A 17300-nucleotide genomic window follows, 5' to 3' on the forward strand; every position below is an offset into this window, starting at 1 on the left:
TTATTTTGAACTCAGATTGGGTAATTTTTAAGATAGCAGTTTAAGGATGATAGACGGATTTAACCCTTTCATGCACCAATAATGATAACCTGTAACCTGCTTACCTGATCTGCTGTCCACTGTTGTAACCGCTGTGCCTGAAAGTGTTAATTGATAGACACTTACAAGAGCTGGGTTGAAAATAACCCATAACAGATATTGGGTTATTTTTAACAAATCAAATGTTCAATCAACACCAAATATGACAGAGATGTGTGTGTTTTTTTCCCCACAAGAAGGGAAGGCTACATGGTTTTATTGAATGTTTATTAATGGATCAACAATCAGCCAAGCACACAAACATGTTACTCTTTAGTTTCTTCGCTGTACCTTCTCAACGTCAAACGGAAAAACACGAGAAATCAACCCAAAATAATAATTAAAAAAAAATATTTACATACTGCATTATAAATATGTCAAATGTACATCATTTATACACAAGTACCAAAGATGGTCATGCTGTGACCAAATGCGAGTACCATTATAAGCATAGAAAAAAAATTACAATGGAGAAACAACAAGAAAAATCGCAACATCTGGAAAAAAAAATATGGCTTGTGGTTCAAGAGGCTTTTTGACCCAAAAGCGGTTTTCGTCGTCGTTTCTCGAAGATTATTTGCAGCTAATATGTGCAACACTTCATGTTGTGCGAAGGGCTTTTCTACTTTACTCCTAAATTGGAATCTACACTACTTCGAACAAGTGAAGGCGGCTCAATCAAGTCAGTAAGGCCAGGATTACAGTACATGGTTGCACTACATCTACAATGCAATCAGTGGCTGGTCAGCTTCAGATTTCAGAATAAAAGTGTGCTGGAGAAACACACTTGAAAATAGTCTCTCCTGTTCGGCATGGTCGACACAAACGATCGCAACTGTTCCGTTTAGTTTAGAGCAGACCTGGTTCTTGTCATTGAGACTCGATAATGCCAAGAACGGATTCCTTTTTATGTTTGGACAGAGCCACGCTTATCGTCGCTGTCGGACGAAAAACATGCATCTCCATTATAGAAAGAAAAAAAAAGAAAAGAAAATCAAATAGAATTTCAGCATTTCAAGTTCAGTTCTGAAACTGTTTTGGGAGAAAAAACAAATCAGGATAAAAAAAAGAATAAAAAGGTCAAGCTGTTGTGATTTTTATTTTTCAAAAAAAAAAAAAAAAAGTTTCCAAATTACATTTCATTTCAGATTAGTGACTGGAACGTGAAGAAAACTGATAGAAGAAGAAAACTCAATTACGGTTCAGAAATTGTTTTTCCAACAAACATTTGGGGTAAAACCAAAAATTGCAAATCAAATGTTTGGAGATGCGTGTTTTTCATTAGATAGGGATGTTACATTACCTTCCCCCAAAATTTTTTATCGTAAATTACATAAAAATTAAGCAAAAACTCAAGCTGAATTTTTTTGGCATGTTTCCTGATTTAATGCAACAAGGTGGACCAGCGCACGCTGAAGAATTATATTTTTACGCAAAAATGCCAAAAAAAAAAAGAGCTGTTATAAATGTTATCGACTCACATCTCCCCTTCTCAGTGACTAAATCGTTCCCCCGGATGACCAAGACGCACCAAACATTGTGAATACTGAAAATGAGTCTGTAGTTCCAAGTTAAAAACTCTGTAAACAAATATGATTGCCATGAGAAAAACCCTTTCATCGCTTTGAAAGCTTTACGAAGGCAAGTCGCGACAAGGGCAAATGCAATTCTGGTCACAGTGGCAACCCGATCATCACATATGAACTGATCGGATAAAAAGTCTCATCGCTCCCTTGAACGTATCATTTTTAGGCCGACGGGTGCTCAAACAGACAACGTGTTGAAGTACGCGGAGAATGACGATGTCGACAGCCCGCTTGAGTGTGTTCGGTCTCATCCCAGGCACGGTTGCGTATTTCACAGCCAGACTAGTAAAAGACGGAAGTGGAAGGATTATTTGAAATCTTCTGTCAGCCAACGGTCGAGAGAATCTAGAGCTTGTTCCCACAAAGACGTCGTAATGGCGCAATTGTCACGCTTTGAATCGAAGTGAATGAAATGTGATTGAAGAGGCAATCACCTCCTTTATGTCGCTATTATTTGCGTGCTTTGACTCCAAATTGCTTTGTCGGCATTCCACGAACAGCAGATCAAAGAACACTGGTTTTGCTGAGCAATTATTTGGATGGTCTGGAAGAGGAACTTTTTCATTCATGTCGCAAACTTGAATTAAATAAAATGGTCAAACATGTGGGAAGGGCTGGGCAACATAATTATTCAATTCATAACAACCTTTGAGTAAATAATAGCTCATAATATGTAATAGTGAATTGGAATTTTGTTACTATACAGTTTTTCGGAAGCTTATGTTCCGACAAAGTAAGAAAAAAACCCCAATTTCGATTTGAGAAATTGTTTTGTCATTTACATTTGTGAACAAAAATATGTTTATCCGAGTAAAAAGAACATTTGGGGTCGGAATACGAATCGAAGAAACACCCCAAAAATTTGAATTGGGAATTAAAATTCCAAACTGGATTTATGGAAAAAAAAAAATTGAAACTTGAGGTTTTGAAGACATTTTTCATGGGAAATTTTTTTCCCCCTCAATTACAATCAGAAGTTTTAATCTCAATTTCTGAAGAAATAAAAATGGAATATCACAAAATTACTTTTCCTATTTTCTTTTTCTCCAAAACTCAATTTCAAATATTCATTTTAAAGTCGTTTTTGAAAAAAGAAAAAAACAATTCAAATGACCCATTTGCTTGAAAGAAACTTTTTGTGAAAAACAAGCTTGGATTTTCTGCTAAAAAGTAAAGATAGCGACACGTGCTTTTCATTGGACAGTGACACATTTTGCTCCGAGATGAGAATTTAACAGGAAATTACACAAGAAGCTAAGCGACACATGACATGTGAGCTTCACCGGACCCAACATGCAATTCTGGGAACAAACAAAACTTCAGAGGAAGTCAGCGCTCACGATATGCGACAATAAACACTTGTCAGCCCATCTTAAATTGAACGTGGCCCTCGGAGGACATTTCTGAACGACTGCAAAGCTTCCCCATCCTTGCATGAGGGGAACACTTTAAGGGGGGTGTCAGTAATTCACTGGTGTGGATTAAAAACAAACAAACGAAAAAAAAACTTAAAGCTTTTCATAATCATCTCAGACCGACGATAAAAAAAAGAATAAAAACAAACTTTACAAAGCGTCCGTCCCATCCTGACATGTCTCCGTTGTGGATACGCAGCGTCTTGTGAAACGAGGTGGGGGAGGGGCGTTCAGGGGCGGGGCTGTCTACATGATGCTGATGCTGCGGTTGAGCTCACACTGGGCGTTGTTGTTGATGTTGGGGTTGGCGTTGCGGTTGCTGATGTTGGACGGCGCCGTCGTGGGGCCGCCGGCGTCGTTGGGGCAGCCGTGCTGGAGCAAGATGTCGGCGCACTCCTGACTGCCAGCTCGTCGGGCGTACGAAAGCGGCGTCTGGCCGCGCGCGTCGCGACTCTTCACGTCCACGCCGTACTGTGACGAGGGAATCACAATCAACTTTGATCGAGTGCAATTTGAGGGAACATTGACGGGACTGATAACTCGTTTTTCAGCCGATGCAGCAGCCATTTTTGGCAGTGGTCAGGAATTATGGGCTCAATTGAAGTTGGTAGGGATGGTTAGCAAAGTATTCAAGAGTAAATTTAAAACAAAAATTAAACTATTAAGACAGAAAGTATACACTGTAGTGGACACATTAAGAAATTCAAAATTATATAAAAATACCTCACAAAGATGGTGGAATCTAAAAAAATGTCTAAGACGATTGGAAAGTATGTTTTTCCTCGCAGTCAGGACGATACAAACACATATTTTCATTTTAGAAAAAGGATAAGGAAAAATGTTATGTGGTCAGACTAAAGGGAATTTTTAATAATTGCTCTTATTGGTTTAAGTATTTAGTATAATTCTGTTTCACTCAATGAACGTCATAATCGTATTAGATTTATAAACTGCAGACCATTTCCTTCAATTTGACATGTGATCTCTTCCCGCAAACCAATTTGCCTAGTTGGCAGGATCTGCCGATTTATAATCACGTCTTGGCTGATTCTTTGCCATTGCACGGGAGGTTGCCACTCACCCAGATGAGGAGTTGCGTGATGACCACGTTGGCCATGGCGCACGAGAGGTGTAGCGCCGTGCGGCCATCGCCGTCTCCGTACGTCTCGTTGACCTCCTCCTTGGTGCCGTGGGCCAGCAGCACCACCACCAGCCTCAGGTCGTCCTCCACCACCGCCCTCAGCAGCTGCTGGCCCAGGGGCACGTCCGACTGGGGCAGCCCCACTAGGAACATTTTCTGCTCGTACTTGGCTCGGATCCAGCGCTCCTTGTCCTCCCTGGAAGTCACAAGATGGCGGGCGGTGTCACCAAGTAGAAAAATCAAGTTTTCTCTCTCTGTGGTAAAGTTATCAACTAAAAGACAAAGTATTGTGATAGAGTCATATATTCCGCATGTTATTCATTGTCTTTATTGTGTTAAGAATTTAACTGACCAAAAAAGAAGTTATTTTATCCATTTTATATATATTTATAATTAATTGGCCGATCAATGGGTTATTGGTATTTTATTCTGAAGGTAGCCTAAAAAAAAAAAATCCATATATGACACGCACTAAAAAAATAACTTAGTTGTTTGTTATTTTGAGCTGTTTAATAGTGACTCAGTAAAGCACAAAAATAACTTAGTTGTTTGTTATTTCGAGCTGTTTAATAGTGACTCAGTAAAGCACAAACATGCATATGTGGTGAATATACTCCATAACTCTGCTAACAACCCAAGCTAATCTTAGCTACTCCCCTAATATACTGATCATAGAACAGTCAAGTCATGACTTTATTATAACGTCGTGGAGGATTTCCAGTCAGGACTTAATATGCTGCTGAGCACAGAGTCAACCGTGTCACAACCTAAAATGACATCCTCTTGGCTAATGACACCGGAGACTATGTGTGTCTTGTTTTGTTGGACCTGACAGCAGCCTTTGAAACAGTGGACCACTGTTTTCTGTTGGCTTGTTGGCAGCCCCAGGTGGGCCTATAGAGTGGTTTAGATCCTACTTAGCCGGCAGGACTTTTTGTGCTAGCCTCGGTTGCTCTGAATACCACTCGACATTATTGTTGTTGGTGTTCCACAAGGTTCCATTTTCGGGCCCATGGCTATTTTCATTGTATTTGCTGCTCCTGGGTTCTACCTTAAACCAGTATGGCATTTCCTTTCACTGCTACGCAGATGCCAGTCAGATCTGTGTCCCTCTAAGCAAATCAGACACTTACTCATAAAAGCCACGTTTGTCCTCTCTGGAAGAAATCAAAGGCATTCAACATGAACTTCAACAAAAAGAAAACAGAAGCGATGACGTTTGGTCCGAGCGGCCCTTGTGCATCTCACCCTCCTGACTTGGGCACCCCTGGTGTCTTACCTAAAGCCAACAGTCTAGACCTTGGTTCTTAAACTGGACAGTGATTTTAAATTGGACAGTCCAATTGGTGCTGTTGTTAAATTCATCTTTTTTTTTAATTTTTATCTTAGGCAACAGATTAAAAAAAAAAAAAAAAAACTCTTTTCACAACAGCATGGAGGAACAGTAATCCATGCCTTTGTTGCATGTCATGACTGTAATGCACATTATTTTGGAGTCAGCCAGTCCTCCAAGAAGTGTCTCCAGTTGGTCAAAAATGCAGCTGCTTGCCTCCTAACTGGAGCTTGTAGAAGGGAGCACAGAATTCCCTTTTTTAGGGTTCATTTGAAGATTCTTTAATTTGTCTTTAAATGGCCTCGTCCCACTTTATTTTTCTGAGCTGCACCTCTACATCAGGGGTGCCCATTACGCCGATCGCGATTGACCGGTAGATTGCGGACTGGTCCCAAGTCGATCGCGAGGGCTGTAGAGGAGAAAAAAAACAACCATTTGTGTGTTTGTGCATGTTAGTAATATATATTTTTTGAGTTAATGTACACTGCACCCTAATCATCCTATCAGTCTCATTTTCACAGAGTATTAAAAAAAAAAAAAAAAAAAGTAGGTCAATCTTTAACCGATGGTGGCACGTGACCTGCATCACCGGAAGTTGTTAGCGCTCAGCAGTCTGCAATTGCAGCTTGTGATTCAGATTCAGATTCAGAAAACTTTATTTATCCCCGTGGGGCAATTAGATCAGAGCTGTTGCGCTATATCTTTTATCGTTGTCATAATTCTAATTCAGAGTTTGTTTCGTGTACAATTCACCGAGGGCACCGGCAAAGAATAGGAATGTCGAGGGCCGAGGGAAGCACTTTAAAACGGTACGTGTGAGCTATGATAGTTAACAGGCTGCAAAAGTGCGTCGCATGCCTCCATGTCAGGCTGTTGCTCATCATGGCATGCGTGTGTATGTGCGTGCGCGGTAACAGGTCAATCGCGGGAGGTTGGTTGATCGAAAAGTCGATCTTCAGTCCAACATGTTTGAGCACACCTGCTCTACATACTTGCCCGGTGCCTCAGGTCAATGGACCAGATGCTACTGTCGGCCCCGATGGCAATGGAAAAAGCGCGATTGCATTGCCAATCCTTCCCTTGGAATGCCCTTCCATTAAACATAAGGCAAGCCTCCTCTGTGTCCATGTTTAAAACTCAGCTTGAAACACATTTTTATTCTTTGGCTTTTGACTCAGGATGAGACACCAAAGCATTGCTTTGGTGTTTTATTGTGTTAATGGTTTTTATGTTTTTAGCATATTGTTTTAAGCGTTTTATATGTGTGATTTTTACTTTATGTACAGTACTTTGTATGCAGCTGTGGTAGCTTTAATGTGATCTATAAATAAAATTTAGAAAGGGATTTTAAACATTTAGAAGAGTTCAAATTGTGATATGAAAATATCTGAAATTTCATTTCCATCAATTTTTGTTTTTTTTCGTCTTTACGATGCCATGCCGCACATACTAATCCTGCCACCTGAGCCCCCCAAAATAGAATTGTGTCACTTGTAAATACAGTGACAGCAGAAGAACGAAGAATGGGGAAAAAATCTCAGTGGGAAAGCAAACTATCAAACGGCCTGGTTCCACTTTCGTTGATTACGCTGGAGAGCGACACGAAGCAAGTGGGGAGCATCTTTCTAAAGGTTACACGTCTTCACCGCTCGCGTCTGCTACGGACAATACCAGATTTCTATTTTTTTTCATCAGGGCTGTCTGCTGTCAGTCTGAACTGGTGGACGCCCTTGCACAATAGAAGCGGTGTGTCTCAGCGGCACCCCGGGGGAAGACCCGGTCCTCCAGTCCGATCGATTTGCGCTGAATGGCCGCAGAGCGACGGAAAGGGTGGGGGTGGGGGGATGAGGGTCGGAGGACGAGGGTGGGGGTCCTCCTTCAAGACCATCCTGGAGTGAGAGAATAGAACGCCAGAGAAGGCTTCGTCCTCTATCACCATCTTTTGCTCTCCATCTTAACCGCCCCCACACTCGTTCTCTGGCTGCGTATACAAACCCAGCACAGATAAAAAAATATATATCAATACGTGAATGACTGAGCATGCCCAGTGTGCCACTGACCCCGTGACCTCGCCGGGCCGGGCGTCTGATAAGGCAGTACCGAGAGGTGGCCGTTGTTTGGATGTGTGGATGAGTGACAGAAGGTAACGCTTTGGAGTGACAAGACTCTCTTGGGAGTTGACATTCGCTGTCTCCGATTTCCTTTCACACTCTAGGACATTTAGCCGGGGTGCTAATGAAAGCCACCGTTGCTCTGCCGATACGGAGGTAGTCGTATTCCTCTTTGATTGACACGGCCAAAGAAGTACTTTTGTTCAAAATAATTACCAAAGTCATTTTTAACAAAGTGATATCTCACTGAGTAGCAAAGCCTTGTGAGTGTTTGGGAATGTAGCGATTGTTTGTTTTTTTTTTTTTGTTTTTTTTGGGCAGTGTTCATTAAAGCTTGCAAAGACGTTAGTCAAACAATTGCAAACAGTGTTAACAGTTGCAAACAGTTTTTCTTCTCATGAAGTAATTTTGAACATGTTCGAAATTTGATTTACTACATACTAAAAATGTCCGGTTTTTGATGGCCATATACCACATAAAATCAGTTCAATTATTGCATAAGGCACACCGGATTATAAGGCGCACTGTCGATTTTTGAGAACATTATCCAATTTTAATTGCGCCTCATAGTCCGAAAACTATGCTAATGTGTTTAATGGACAGTTCTAAGAGGGGAATAGAGGTACTGGTTAAAAAGATAACATAACTCAATTAAATTTTAACAGGACAAATTGCATTCGACATAGCAATACATCTTTGTGCTCATGAAAATGCTCAGATAAAGTGGACTGACTTGGTTTCTACTTGGATATGTTCAAGAGTTTTGTTTTCCAATATTATGCCTTGCCAAGCCTGACGTAGCATTGGTTCACAGTCATTATCTTTGGGTCCATTTACCACGAAAAGTGTTGTCTCAAGTGCGAGTGCATGTTTTGAAGGAGAAGTGCTTTCACACATGTTAGAAACAAGTTGTCATAAAGCCTCTTTCTGTCGGTCATTACACACTGAATAGGACAGGACCTGACCCTGGATAAGATGAAGAAGAGGGATGGATACATTTTCTTGTACTCTGAACATGACATATCAAAAGAACAAAAAAATCTCATGACATTAAGAAATGGTAGAGGGTTTTAAGATATCAGTGTTGGACATTTGTTACTAACATGGGTGTCTGTTATCATGCCTTGTGGGGACATGGTTCTGACAAAGTTAAATGAGGCTGTTGAGGCCAGAGACTTGATTGTGGAGTGGAAGACCAAGCGCAGATTGACGGAGTGCAAAATCAAAACAAAGGAACCTCGTAAAGCAAACACCTTAAAACAGTTTTGATAAGCATATGGTTCATTTTGGGGAAAACGCGCACCAGAATGCCGTTGTCCTCACCAAACCATAAGGAGCCCTTTTCTTAGGAATGGCGGTATTGTGCGTCCAACAATAGCGCCCTAATGGCAGGCAATTGCCGAGTTTTATGGTGTTAGACCATCAATCCCTCATCAGTCACTATGTGAGGAGGACAAGGCTGTTAGCAAATCAATCGGCCTTAAAGCAGGAAGGGGCCGTGCCGCCCTCCTCTCTTATTTCCGGTGAGCGAGAACGTCATTCTTTTGCCAACAAATTAAGTTGAAAAAGGCGGTATGATTTACAACTCTTTGGATGGGGCTCAAAATGTAAATCAGCGGGCTCCACAGTCTGAATGAGAGGCTGAATGTGTCGGGCCAGGCCAATTGGCAGAAGTTAAATGAAGCAGAAAGTTAACATTAAGATGTGAAACAAAAAGGACGTCAAGATTGCACAGAAAGAAGCCCGAAGGATATTTTTGTGACCAAATAAACTGAAGGGAGATGTCGGGGGAAGACATGTGGCTTAAGACAGAGGAAAAAAATGTTTTAAGATACCTGGAGGGGGTGTGCTAGGAGGTGAAAACATGGCATTACAGAACATGTTTTTTATTACTTGTTCAGTTACACATTTAACAGGACATTCCAAAACGCACATTTTTTTTTTTTTTTAAGCGACACACTTTTGAAAGGATGGACAGAACTCTGAACAGTTAAAATGGTCATGAAGTGGACTTGTTTTTTCGTCAGACAGGAAACTGATGATAAATACTTGCTTTCTCCAAACTTTGTTGCTTTTATGAGAAAATCCCCTATCTTGCTTTACCAGTTTTAACACCGGTATGTGGTACGCGTTTGACAGTTGAGGCACAAATGAAGATCCTTGTTAAAACCATGGCATTATAAAATGTGCTTTCATCGGTGGTTTAGCTATACTTTTTTTACAAGACATGCAGGAGATCACAGCAGCCTCCATTGTGGTAAAAAGTCAGAACGGTCATTAAGTGGACTTAGTCTTCATCATTCAGTGACGATATGGCGAACATTTTTTGTTTTCGAAGGTTTGTCACGTTAATGGCTATGTCCCATTATCAACCAGTAAAAGCAGAGTATGTGTTTGACAGTTTTTGCGCAAATGGACTTACTTGAGAAAAACGGCATATTATAAAACATGCGTCCCCAGTCAGGCCCGACAAGCTTTAACAATATAAACCAAGCTCACTGCAGAAGCCTGAAAAAAAAAAGCCTAGTTGAAAGCTAGGATGTGAAAGGAAGTGAGATGGTAATCCCTGCTTCTGTCTTTTGTTTGGAATCGAAGAGCAATCCAAACAGCAGTTGGCTTTAGACAGTCAGGAGGGGAAGCGGAGCGCTTTGAAAAGGACACTTCCTCACCGCAGGAGGTAGAAAAATAAAATCTGCAGATTTACCATGTCAAAGTGGCAGGATGGCAGAGGGTGGGAGTGGAAGAAAAGGCTGGGTGGGGACTTCAAGGGAGTGCATTTTCTCAGTATGGGAGGAGATTTAGGAAATTGGACTTGGTGGTTACTTTTATACGCAGACTTCTCCAACCTTGAGCGCATACTTGTTCCCCGTTTGGCCGTTGCTCAGAGGACAGGAGGGAGTGCCGAGTTCCCAATAAAAATGCCAGTGTTGCATCCAGCTTAAGAACAAGCCGTGTTGACACAAGCCTTCCTGGTAATTGCTGTTTAACCCCACCAAAGTCCGCGGGTAAACATCCATACACTACTTCCTTCCTGGGACTCGTGTGGAAAGGGGCTTCCAGTGAAGAGATGGTTTCTCCTTTCGTTTGAGCCGCCTACATAAAGGCGGCCCTATCAGTAGAAAGTCCTCTTTTATAATTCTATTAGAGCTCTCTGTTGAGCAATGGCTCCTGACCCTGACTTAATTAAGTGGCAAATGGCGGAATGATTCTCCTCATCGCGGGCCCACGGAGTCAAGAACACATGACTGCATTCAAATAAAGAGCAACAAACCAGGACAATTAGTCAAGCCCGAAAGGACAATCGGGGATTTATAGGAAGGGAAACTGAGACGCCACATCGGGCCATCACAAGAGGAGGAAGTCCGTCCCATCGACAACAATCAAAGCTTCCCCCTTGGCTCCTCCTCCTCGAGTCCACACGTCCAGATTGACTGCATGCACATCAAAAAGACGCACTGAAGAGGAGAAACCGTCCACTGTTGAGCGGGACCGACCAGCCTGAACAGAGCTCACAGTCGGGCACCTCGTAAGGGTTCCATTCCCATGCAGGCCAACTGAGGGCGTGGGGCGGGGGTTGGGCTGGGGGGTGGTGACGTCAGAAGAAGAGGGACAGCGGCAGAAGGACAAGAGAGAGAGCTGGGGGCCGAGAGGGAAGCGACAGGAAGAAAAGAAAGGAAAGGCAATGAAAGCTGGGCCCCAAACTATCAAAGGTTGCTAAGGGCCAGCAATCCAGTAAACGCAGCAGCCAAAAATGCTAAATAAGGCCTGGGATATGCCTCCCCTTTTTCCACCTAGCAGGACCGTTAGCTTCACTTTAGTGATTTTGAATTTTTTTTTCGGGTGTGACTTGAAAAGTTATCATATCATTCCTGCTGTGGTAACAACCGCTGTGGTAACATATTTCCTTAGAGAAGAATAAAATCGGCTATGGGACGAAATACTACCAGAAGCACGGACTAACATTTCACCTCTAAAATTCCAATGTTTTGTCTCGGGAAATTAAATTCATTTCTTCTCCGGAGTCTATTCTCTTCCTTTCAAAGCATTTCTCTGCTCTGCAAGTATGTGTATGCGAATGCTACTTTTTTTTTTCTCGTCCAGTCAAATTTCAGCCTCTATGTGCTGTCATGTCTACTTCGCTTATGGCCTTCAGAATCGGAAGTGGTGGTGGATGCATCGCAGGGCTGTAGTACTTTGACATGGCTTGTTGTGGTGTCGGACTTCACTCGGACTCCCTGGCATTTGACTCGGTCTTCTCTCGGCCATCAGACTCGCAAAATATTTTTATCATCTCGACCGAGTCCAACTATGTTTTTATTCCTGAAAGTGAACGCCCTCCTTCAAAGGAAACTTAAAATAAAGTATTTCAGATACTCAAAATAGTCCTTTGATTCAGAAACCATGAGCGCCAAAGCACACTGTTTTTCTTTCAGCCATGTCAGCCAACAGTGAGGTTGTAACATTTGGTTTTACCAACTTTCGGGGATTGGCATTAGCCGCAACATCTTCAACCCCCCCCCCCCCCACAAAACAAAACAAAAACAAAAACAAGTACAAAGTAACCAGCAGATTATGTAAGAAACTAATTTTGGAAACTTAGGGCACCACTTGCTGAGATACCGCAAAAATTTGTTGTAAATCTGATCACACACGGTTAATAAAGCAAAGGGTTCCGTGCCATCTAAGTAGAGTGTCGAGCAAATGAAATGTCTCTAATTTTGTGGTTGTGCAAATAGGATTTGTCTGTCATAAGGTTTGCTCTTCATCTCATCGGAACTCGGATCTTGTGGACTTGGACTTCACTCCAGCCCTGATTTAAGATATATTAGCTATGAGCCTGTTTCTTCAGCCAATCACATTTCAAATTTAACTTCAACATTAACATCAGCATTTTTGCATGATGATTGGTTAGTTTGAGCAAGCCAAGTTTGACGCGCAAATTATGTCTGTAGCGAGATGCATATCTGACGAGCTCTTATAATTAATATCTCTGGTGAGTGTGATGTATTTTTTTCCATGTTTGGGTCATGTTATTAGATAATTATTGAGCCTGTATTGTTTCGAATAAATACGTGACACGTTTGTGTGATGTTATATTGTGTATATGGTATAGTATTGATGGCTTAGTGAGAGTGTTGGTTTTAAGGGGTGGCTTGAGTCTGCAGGTCCAAAATGCCCCGCCCACCATTGAATAAAGTACAATTAAGGGTCCCGGCATGCAAGGTTTTGAGGTTATGAATGACCTCCAATGAACTCGATCGCGCAAATAAGGTGTCACGTTGCACAAATGGGCACCAGTAAATATAATACAATCATTTTTCCTCACAAAGGCAGCAATTCGTACTCTGTGAACAAAACACAAACAACCTCCACAAATTCCTTTCACAAATTTCAAATTCAGTGGGAGGCCAGGCATTCAAGAGACCAAACTATGTGTATCAGCCAATGAAAAAGTTCTGTTTTTTTTTCTCTATCCATTTATTTGTGTTTCCATGTAAACGCTTGAAAACAAGTACTGTACATGTGTCAGATGTTCATTCTGGGCGCATTGTAATCAAAGCTGCAATTTGTGCTCACTTGCTTCTTTCTCAAAGTGGACGTTTACTGCATCATGAAAGAGTCCCGCCGAGTCATTTTCAAAACCCACTTTGGAATAATAGCAGGAGAAATATGCAATTCGCTTATTTGCCTGTAGTTGTGGGATCGCTTTGAGAAGTTATTATTATTATTTTTTTTTTGCCAGAAACTTTGCAAAAACACAAAGGAAAAAGTCCGCGTTTCACGAGACCGCCATCTTGCAGTCAACAGGTGGAGCGGTCGCCACTTTTCCTGCTTCCCCAGCGAGCAGATGTACAGACACCACGTGGAGATGATTCAAAAGGTTGTTGTGTCTTTCCGAGAAGAACCGGACGGTGCGAGCATCTGGGTGCCGCGGGCGTGCAGACGGACGAGTTGAATATATTGTGACATTAATGAGCTTGTCACACTCGGCCATGATGGAGTGGCTGTGTTTTTGTGCCGGCAAAGCTTAACACCCTTAAAAGCTCATGCTGTTAACCCCTGCTCAACCCTTGACTCGCGCACAAAGATGATAGGGGACGATGACACGTCCAAATCCTCCTTTTGTCAAGACCCACATCACATTAGCTACTGTCACTAAGTGCGTCGAGCTTTCTGAACGAACACAGCACATCCATACATTGAGGAAGGAGGACAATTCAGACAGAAGAAGGTAAAAGGTATGTAGTATGCCTTTCAAGTCTTCATCCACCATATCAAAATCACATTCAGAAAAAAATGCACCAGAAAAAAAATATATATATTGCTTTCATCACGACACAAAAGTCAACCAATGCTAAGGGGGGACAATGTTCCTGTAAAGCTGGCGAGCTCTCTTTTTACTTGGGGTTCAACTATTAATCGACAATTTATCGGCTCACAAATGAATCGATAATTATTTTGGATAATCAATCCTTCATTTCGTGAAAATTGTTCAAATCCTCTGCATTTCAGCCTGTCAACAGTAAATATTCTTGGATTTTTGTTGTCCTCTCTGAAAGCGGACAGATTGTCTTCATGTTGAGTCAAATTCAAACATTTCAAATGTCTGCTTTGACTTGGGGAAAACTATGAACGCGTTACGTACAGTAACAGGATCTTGAAATTTATGTTTGCGCATTTTCTGTCCTGTCAATTTGAAAGAATGTCCTTAAAAAAATGAGATGGAAATTAAAACTTGTTTATTTTATTGGGTTTATCGTTACTCGACAAAATAATGGAGAGAAAAATCAATTATTAAAAAAACTATCAGTTGCAGCCATACTACTTTGAACACTCAAAAACAAACAGCAATAGGCCTTTAAGAGTGTTGCCATCGGCTGGCAAAAGCTGGGTTCACACATACCGATGAATGGACGGAATTTGAGCACACCCCTTCTCATGAAAGTCAGCAAGGCCCAATCATAGGATGTCTGTAAAAGATCATCCTGAGCAATGACCTGATGAGTGATTTCCCCCCCCCCTCTGATCTGCTCATAAAATGCTCGGCATAACAATCGTAAACGCTAAACCTGTCCAATATTTACGATCGCAACGCCTGCATTCAACCCCAAAACGACCTTAGCCACAGACTCAGCAGACTAGTGAGACCTGATTTGACATCTTAAAATGTCCAAACAAAAGTTTTGTGTGCCAGTCAATTTGGTGGCATGGGGGCGTAATTAGTGAGTGTGGTTCTCGCACACAGGCCTAATTACTGACCTGTGGCTTTGATTTAGACAGAGAGCGGGAGAGAGAGAGGGAGAGACAGCGAGAGAGTCATTCAGTCATCCTAATTGATTACTCTTCCGCCATGAGAGCTTGAGGCTATTCGAAAGCTCTTCTGGGAGTTCTGGTGCTTGTAACTTGTGAGTTGTTCTTTTAAGAGACTAATGTTAAGAGGTGTCAGTGGAGAAGGGGTTAAAGCGTTGTTGTCGGCTTGGAGGAAGGGGGGAGCGGGGGTGGGGGAGTACAAGTTTGGAGAGGTTAGCGGTGTGATTCATTTTTATTACTGCGCAGCCCCTGCAGGCGGCAGGAGTGGCAAATTATTTCTGAAACAAAGTGGAGGGCTCTCATCAGAGCTATTACCTGGCTGTGGCCTTAGGCGGCGCGCGGCCCACAGAGGGTGACGGCGAGGGGCCCGTGCCAGTGAGGGATAGCCGTGCGTGTTGGCCCGTCCTCCGGGACAATCTCCCCTCCCCAAAAAATGAGAACTGTTGTCTCTCTTTCTGTGCGTGCGTGTGTGTGGATGTGTGGATGTGTGTGTGTGTGTGTGTGTGTGTGCGTGTGTGCTATTTTCTATCACAAACTCGCCAAGCAATTAGAGGCGACGTGCAAAACACGATGACTGCCGGGTGCTAATGAAAAGAACAACTCCCTTCCAATATTTGCCGAATGCAGTCAATGCACGAAACGCCCACAAATGTCACAAAATAATCAATTGATCGATCAATGACCAGTTGGGGTAGCACACTGACACTTCATTTGGCATCTTACCGAGATATTTATGGCCGACTGTACGTTTCCAACTCTGTGGGAAGAGTTTAGGAAAAGATCCCGTTCTGTTCCCAGCGCAGAAAGCCAGCTCCATGCTGGGATGAGTTTGGTGCGGAACAATTTTAGAGCTCAAACCCCCTCAACATATTTGAGATGAACGAGAACGAGCGATTATATTTATACAACTGTATTTACTCAAACAAAAGTTCTAACAGGCACAAAAGGATAAACTTCCTTTCTATAGAATTACAAGAACTATTATTTTAAGAATGATTATTCTCCATCCAGAGCGATGCATGATTCAATAATGATTAGAATTGTATGGCATGCTCCATTAAAAAATAATAATCATTTGCCCTATTCTTGCCTCGGCTCCCGAGATGCAAGATTGATTCATTCAGAATCGCCCTGTAAAGATCTTGTTGCCTCACCATTACGTGGCGTCTTAAAACGCCAGTAGTTTTATTTTATTGTAGTTTTATTTCCTTTTAATACACAGTGGTTAACTTCTCCGGCCAAAGTCGCTTCACATCCTTTGCATTTCCCAAATGATTCATATTTGTGAGAAATGTTTCAAATCTGTTGCGTTGTGAGTGTATGTTGATGTTATGGCAATACAGTACATGATGCACTTTGGTGAGCTCGGCCAATCCCGCTGTAGGTAACGACGAGCGCGTTAATGGAAATGGAAAACAGGCATCCCATTACCATGCCTGCAATCAGTCTGATGTACCCGAGTAATCTCTCAGTCTGTCTGGCTATGACTGGCGTTCTCCATAAACTGAAGCCGTCTCGTGGATGAACGCATTCACGTTAAATCGCCAAAAAAAAAAGAAAAAAGAAGAGAGCAGTAGGGGGTAAAACTAGTGTTGCAGGAGACATTCAATCAGACAGCCGGTTGATACTCGAGTAGTTACTGAGTCGTTTCGATGAGGTGTCACTAATGTTTAGCGGGAGCAGGGGCGCCACAAAGCTGCCGCTCGTCGTCGGCGGGACACAATTAAAAATCATCAAAATGACGACGCGCGGCAAAAAGAAAAAGACGTCAGGTGAGGATTTATGGCGTGGAAAAAGAGAAGGAATCCCATTAAGCGAGCGATAATTCATCATTCATGATAAAGCAACAACATAGGAGACACAAGAGCTTCGCGCTAACCATGTGATATTTTACAACCTCTCTGAAGATTACTTATGCCGCAAATAAGATTTATTGTTTGACAGCGGAAAATAATGGAGATGCCGCTCCGGGGATAAGGTCTTTTATTTATTTATTTTCGAAGACAATGAAGGTCCTTCCTTCCCCTGGCGACACGCGGGGACGAGTGACAGCGGTAGCGAGAGGAATCAACATCAATAATCTTTCATCGGGACGACTGGCGCGAGCAATTTAGAGCAGAAAGCATTCGATAAATAACTGTGGGCCATCATTCAGTGCAGAAGTGGCAAGAGGAAAGAGGCGGCCTGGTGCCTTTGCATCTGAAAACTCCCAAAAACCATCACAAACTCTTTCTCAGTGAAGGCTTGGCACAATCTTTTGACTCCTTCAAATACAGCAAAAGTATCAGTGACCTTCGACAAGACACTAGGCATTGTTTTTACTAC

At 42.2% G+C, this 17300-nt stretch overlaps 1 protein-coding gene and 1 long non-coding RNA gene across 5 annotated transcripts in view; both read right to left on the reverse strand.

Annotated features, from left to right (window-relative positions):
• Nucleotides 1–17300, reverse strand: part of agap3 (ArfGAP with GTPase domain, ankyrin repeat and PH domain 3) — a 172964-nt gene that overhangs the window by 1659 nt on the left and 154005 nt on the right. For 3 of the 4 annotated variants that reach the window (XM_019879020.1, XM_019879021.1, XM_019879017.1), the window contains 2 exons: nucleotides 4161–4416; nucleotides 3024–3550 (listed from right to left, as the gene is read on the reverse strand). In XM_019879020.1, the coding sequence (XP_019734579.1) occupies nucleotides 3326–3550; nucleotides 4161–4416 (481 nt within the window). In that variant the 3' untranslated portion in view covers nucleotides 3024–3325. Of the gene's footprint in view, nucleotides 1–3023; nucleotides 3551–4160; nucleotides 4417–17300 lie in introns of those variants that run through there. The other variant, XM_019879018.1, reaches the window with a different exon arrangement.
• Nucleotides 1449–2730, reverse strand: LOC109521266 (uncharacterized). Its single transcript, XR_002169321.1, has 2 exons — nucleotides 1610–2730; nucleotides 1449–1535 (listed from the first exon to the last, which is right to left on the reverse strand). It is a non-coding gene; the product is annotated as an uncharacterized LOC109521266 (long non-coding RNA).

This window comes from Hippocampus comes, unplaced genomic scaffold (assembly GCF_001891065.2).
Source record: "Hippocampus comes isolate QL1 unplaced genomic scaffold, H_comes_QL1_v1.1 scaffold85, whole genome shotgun sequence".
NCBI classification, from domain to species: domain Eukaryota; kingdom Metazoa; phylum Chordata; class Actinopteri; order Syngnathiformes; family Syngnathidae; genus Hippocampus; species Hippocampus comes.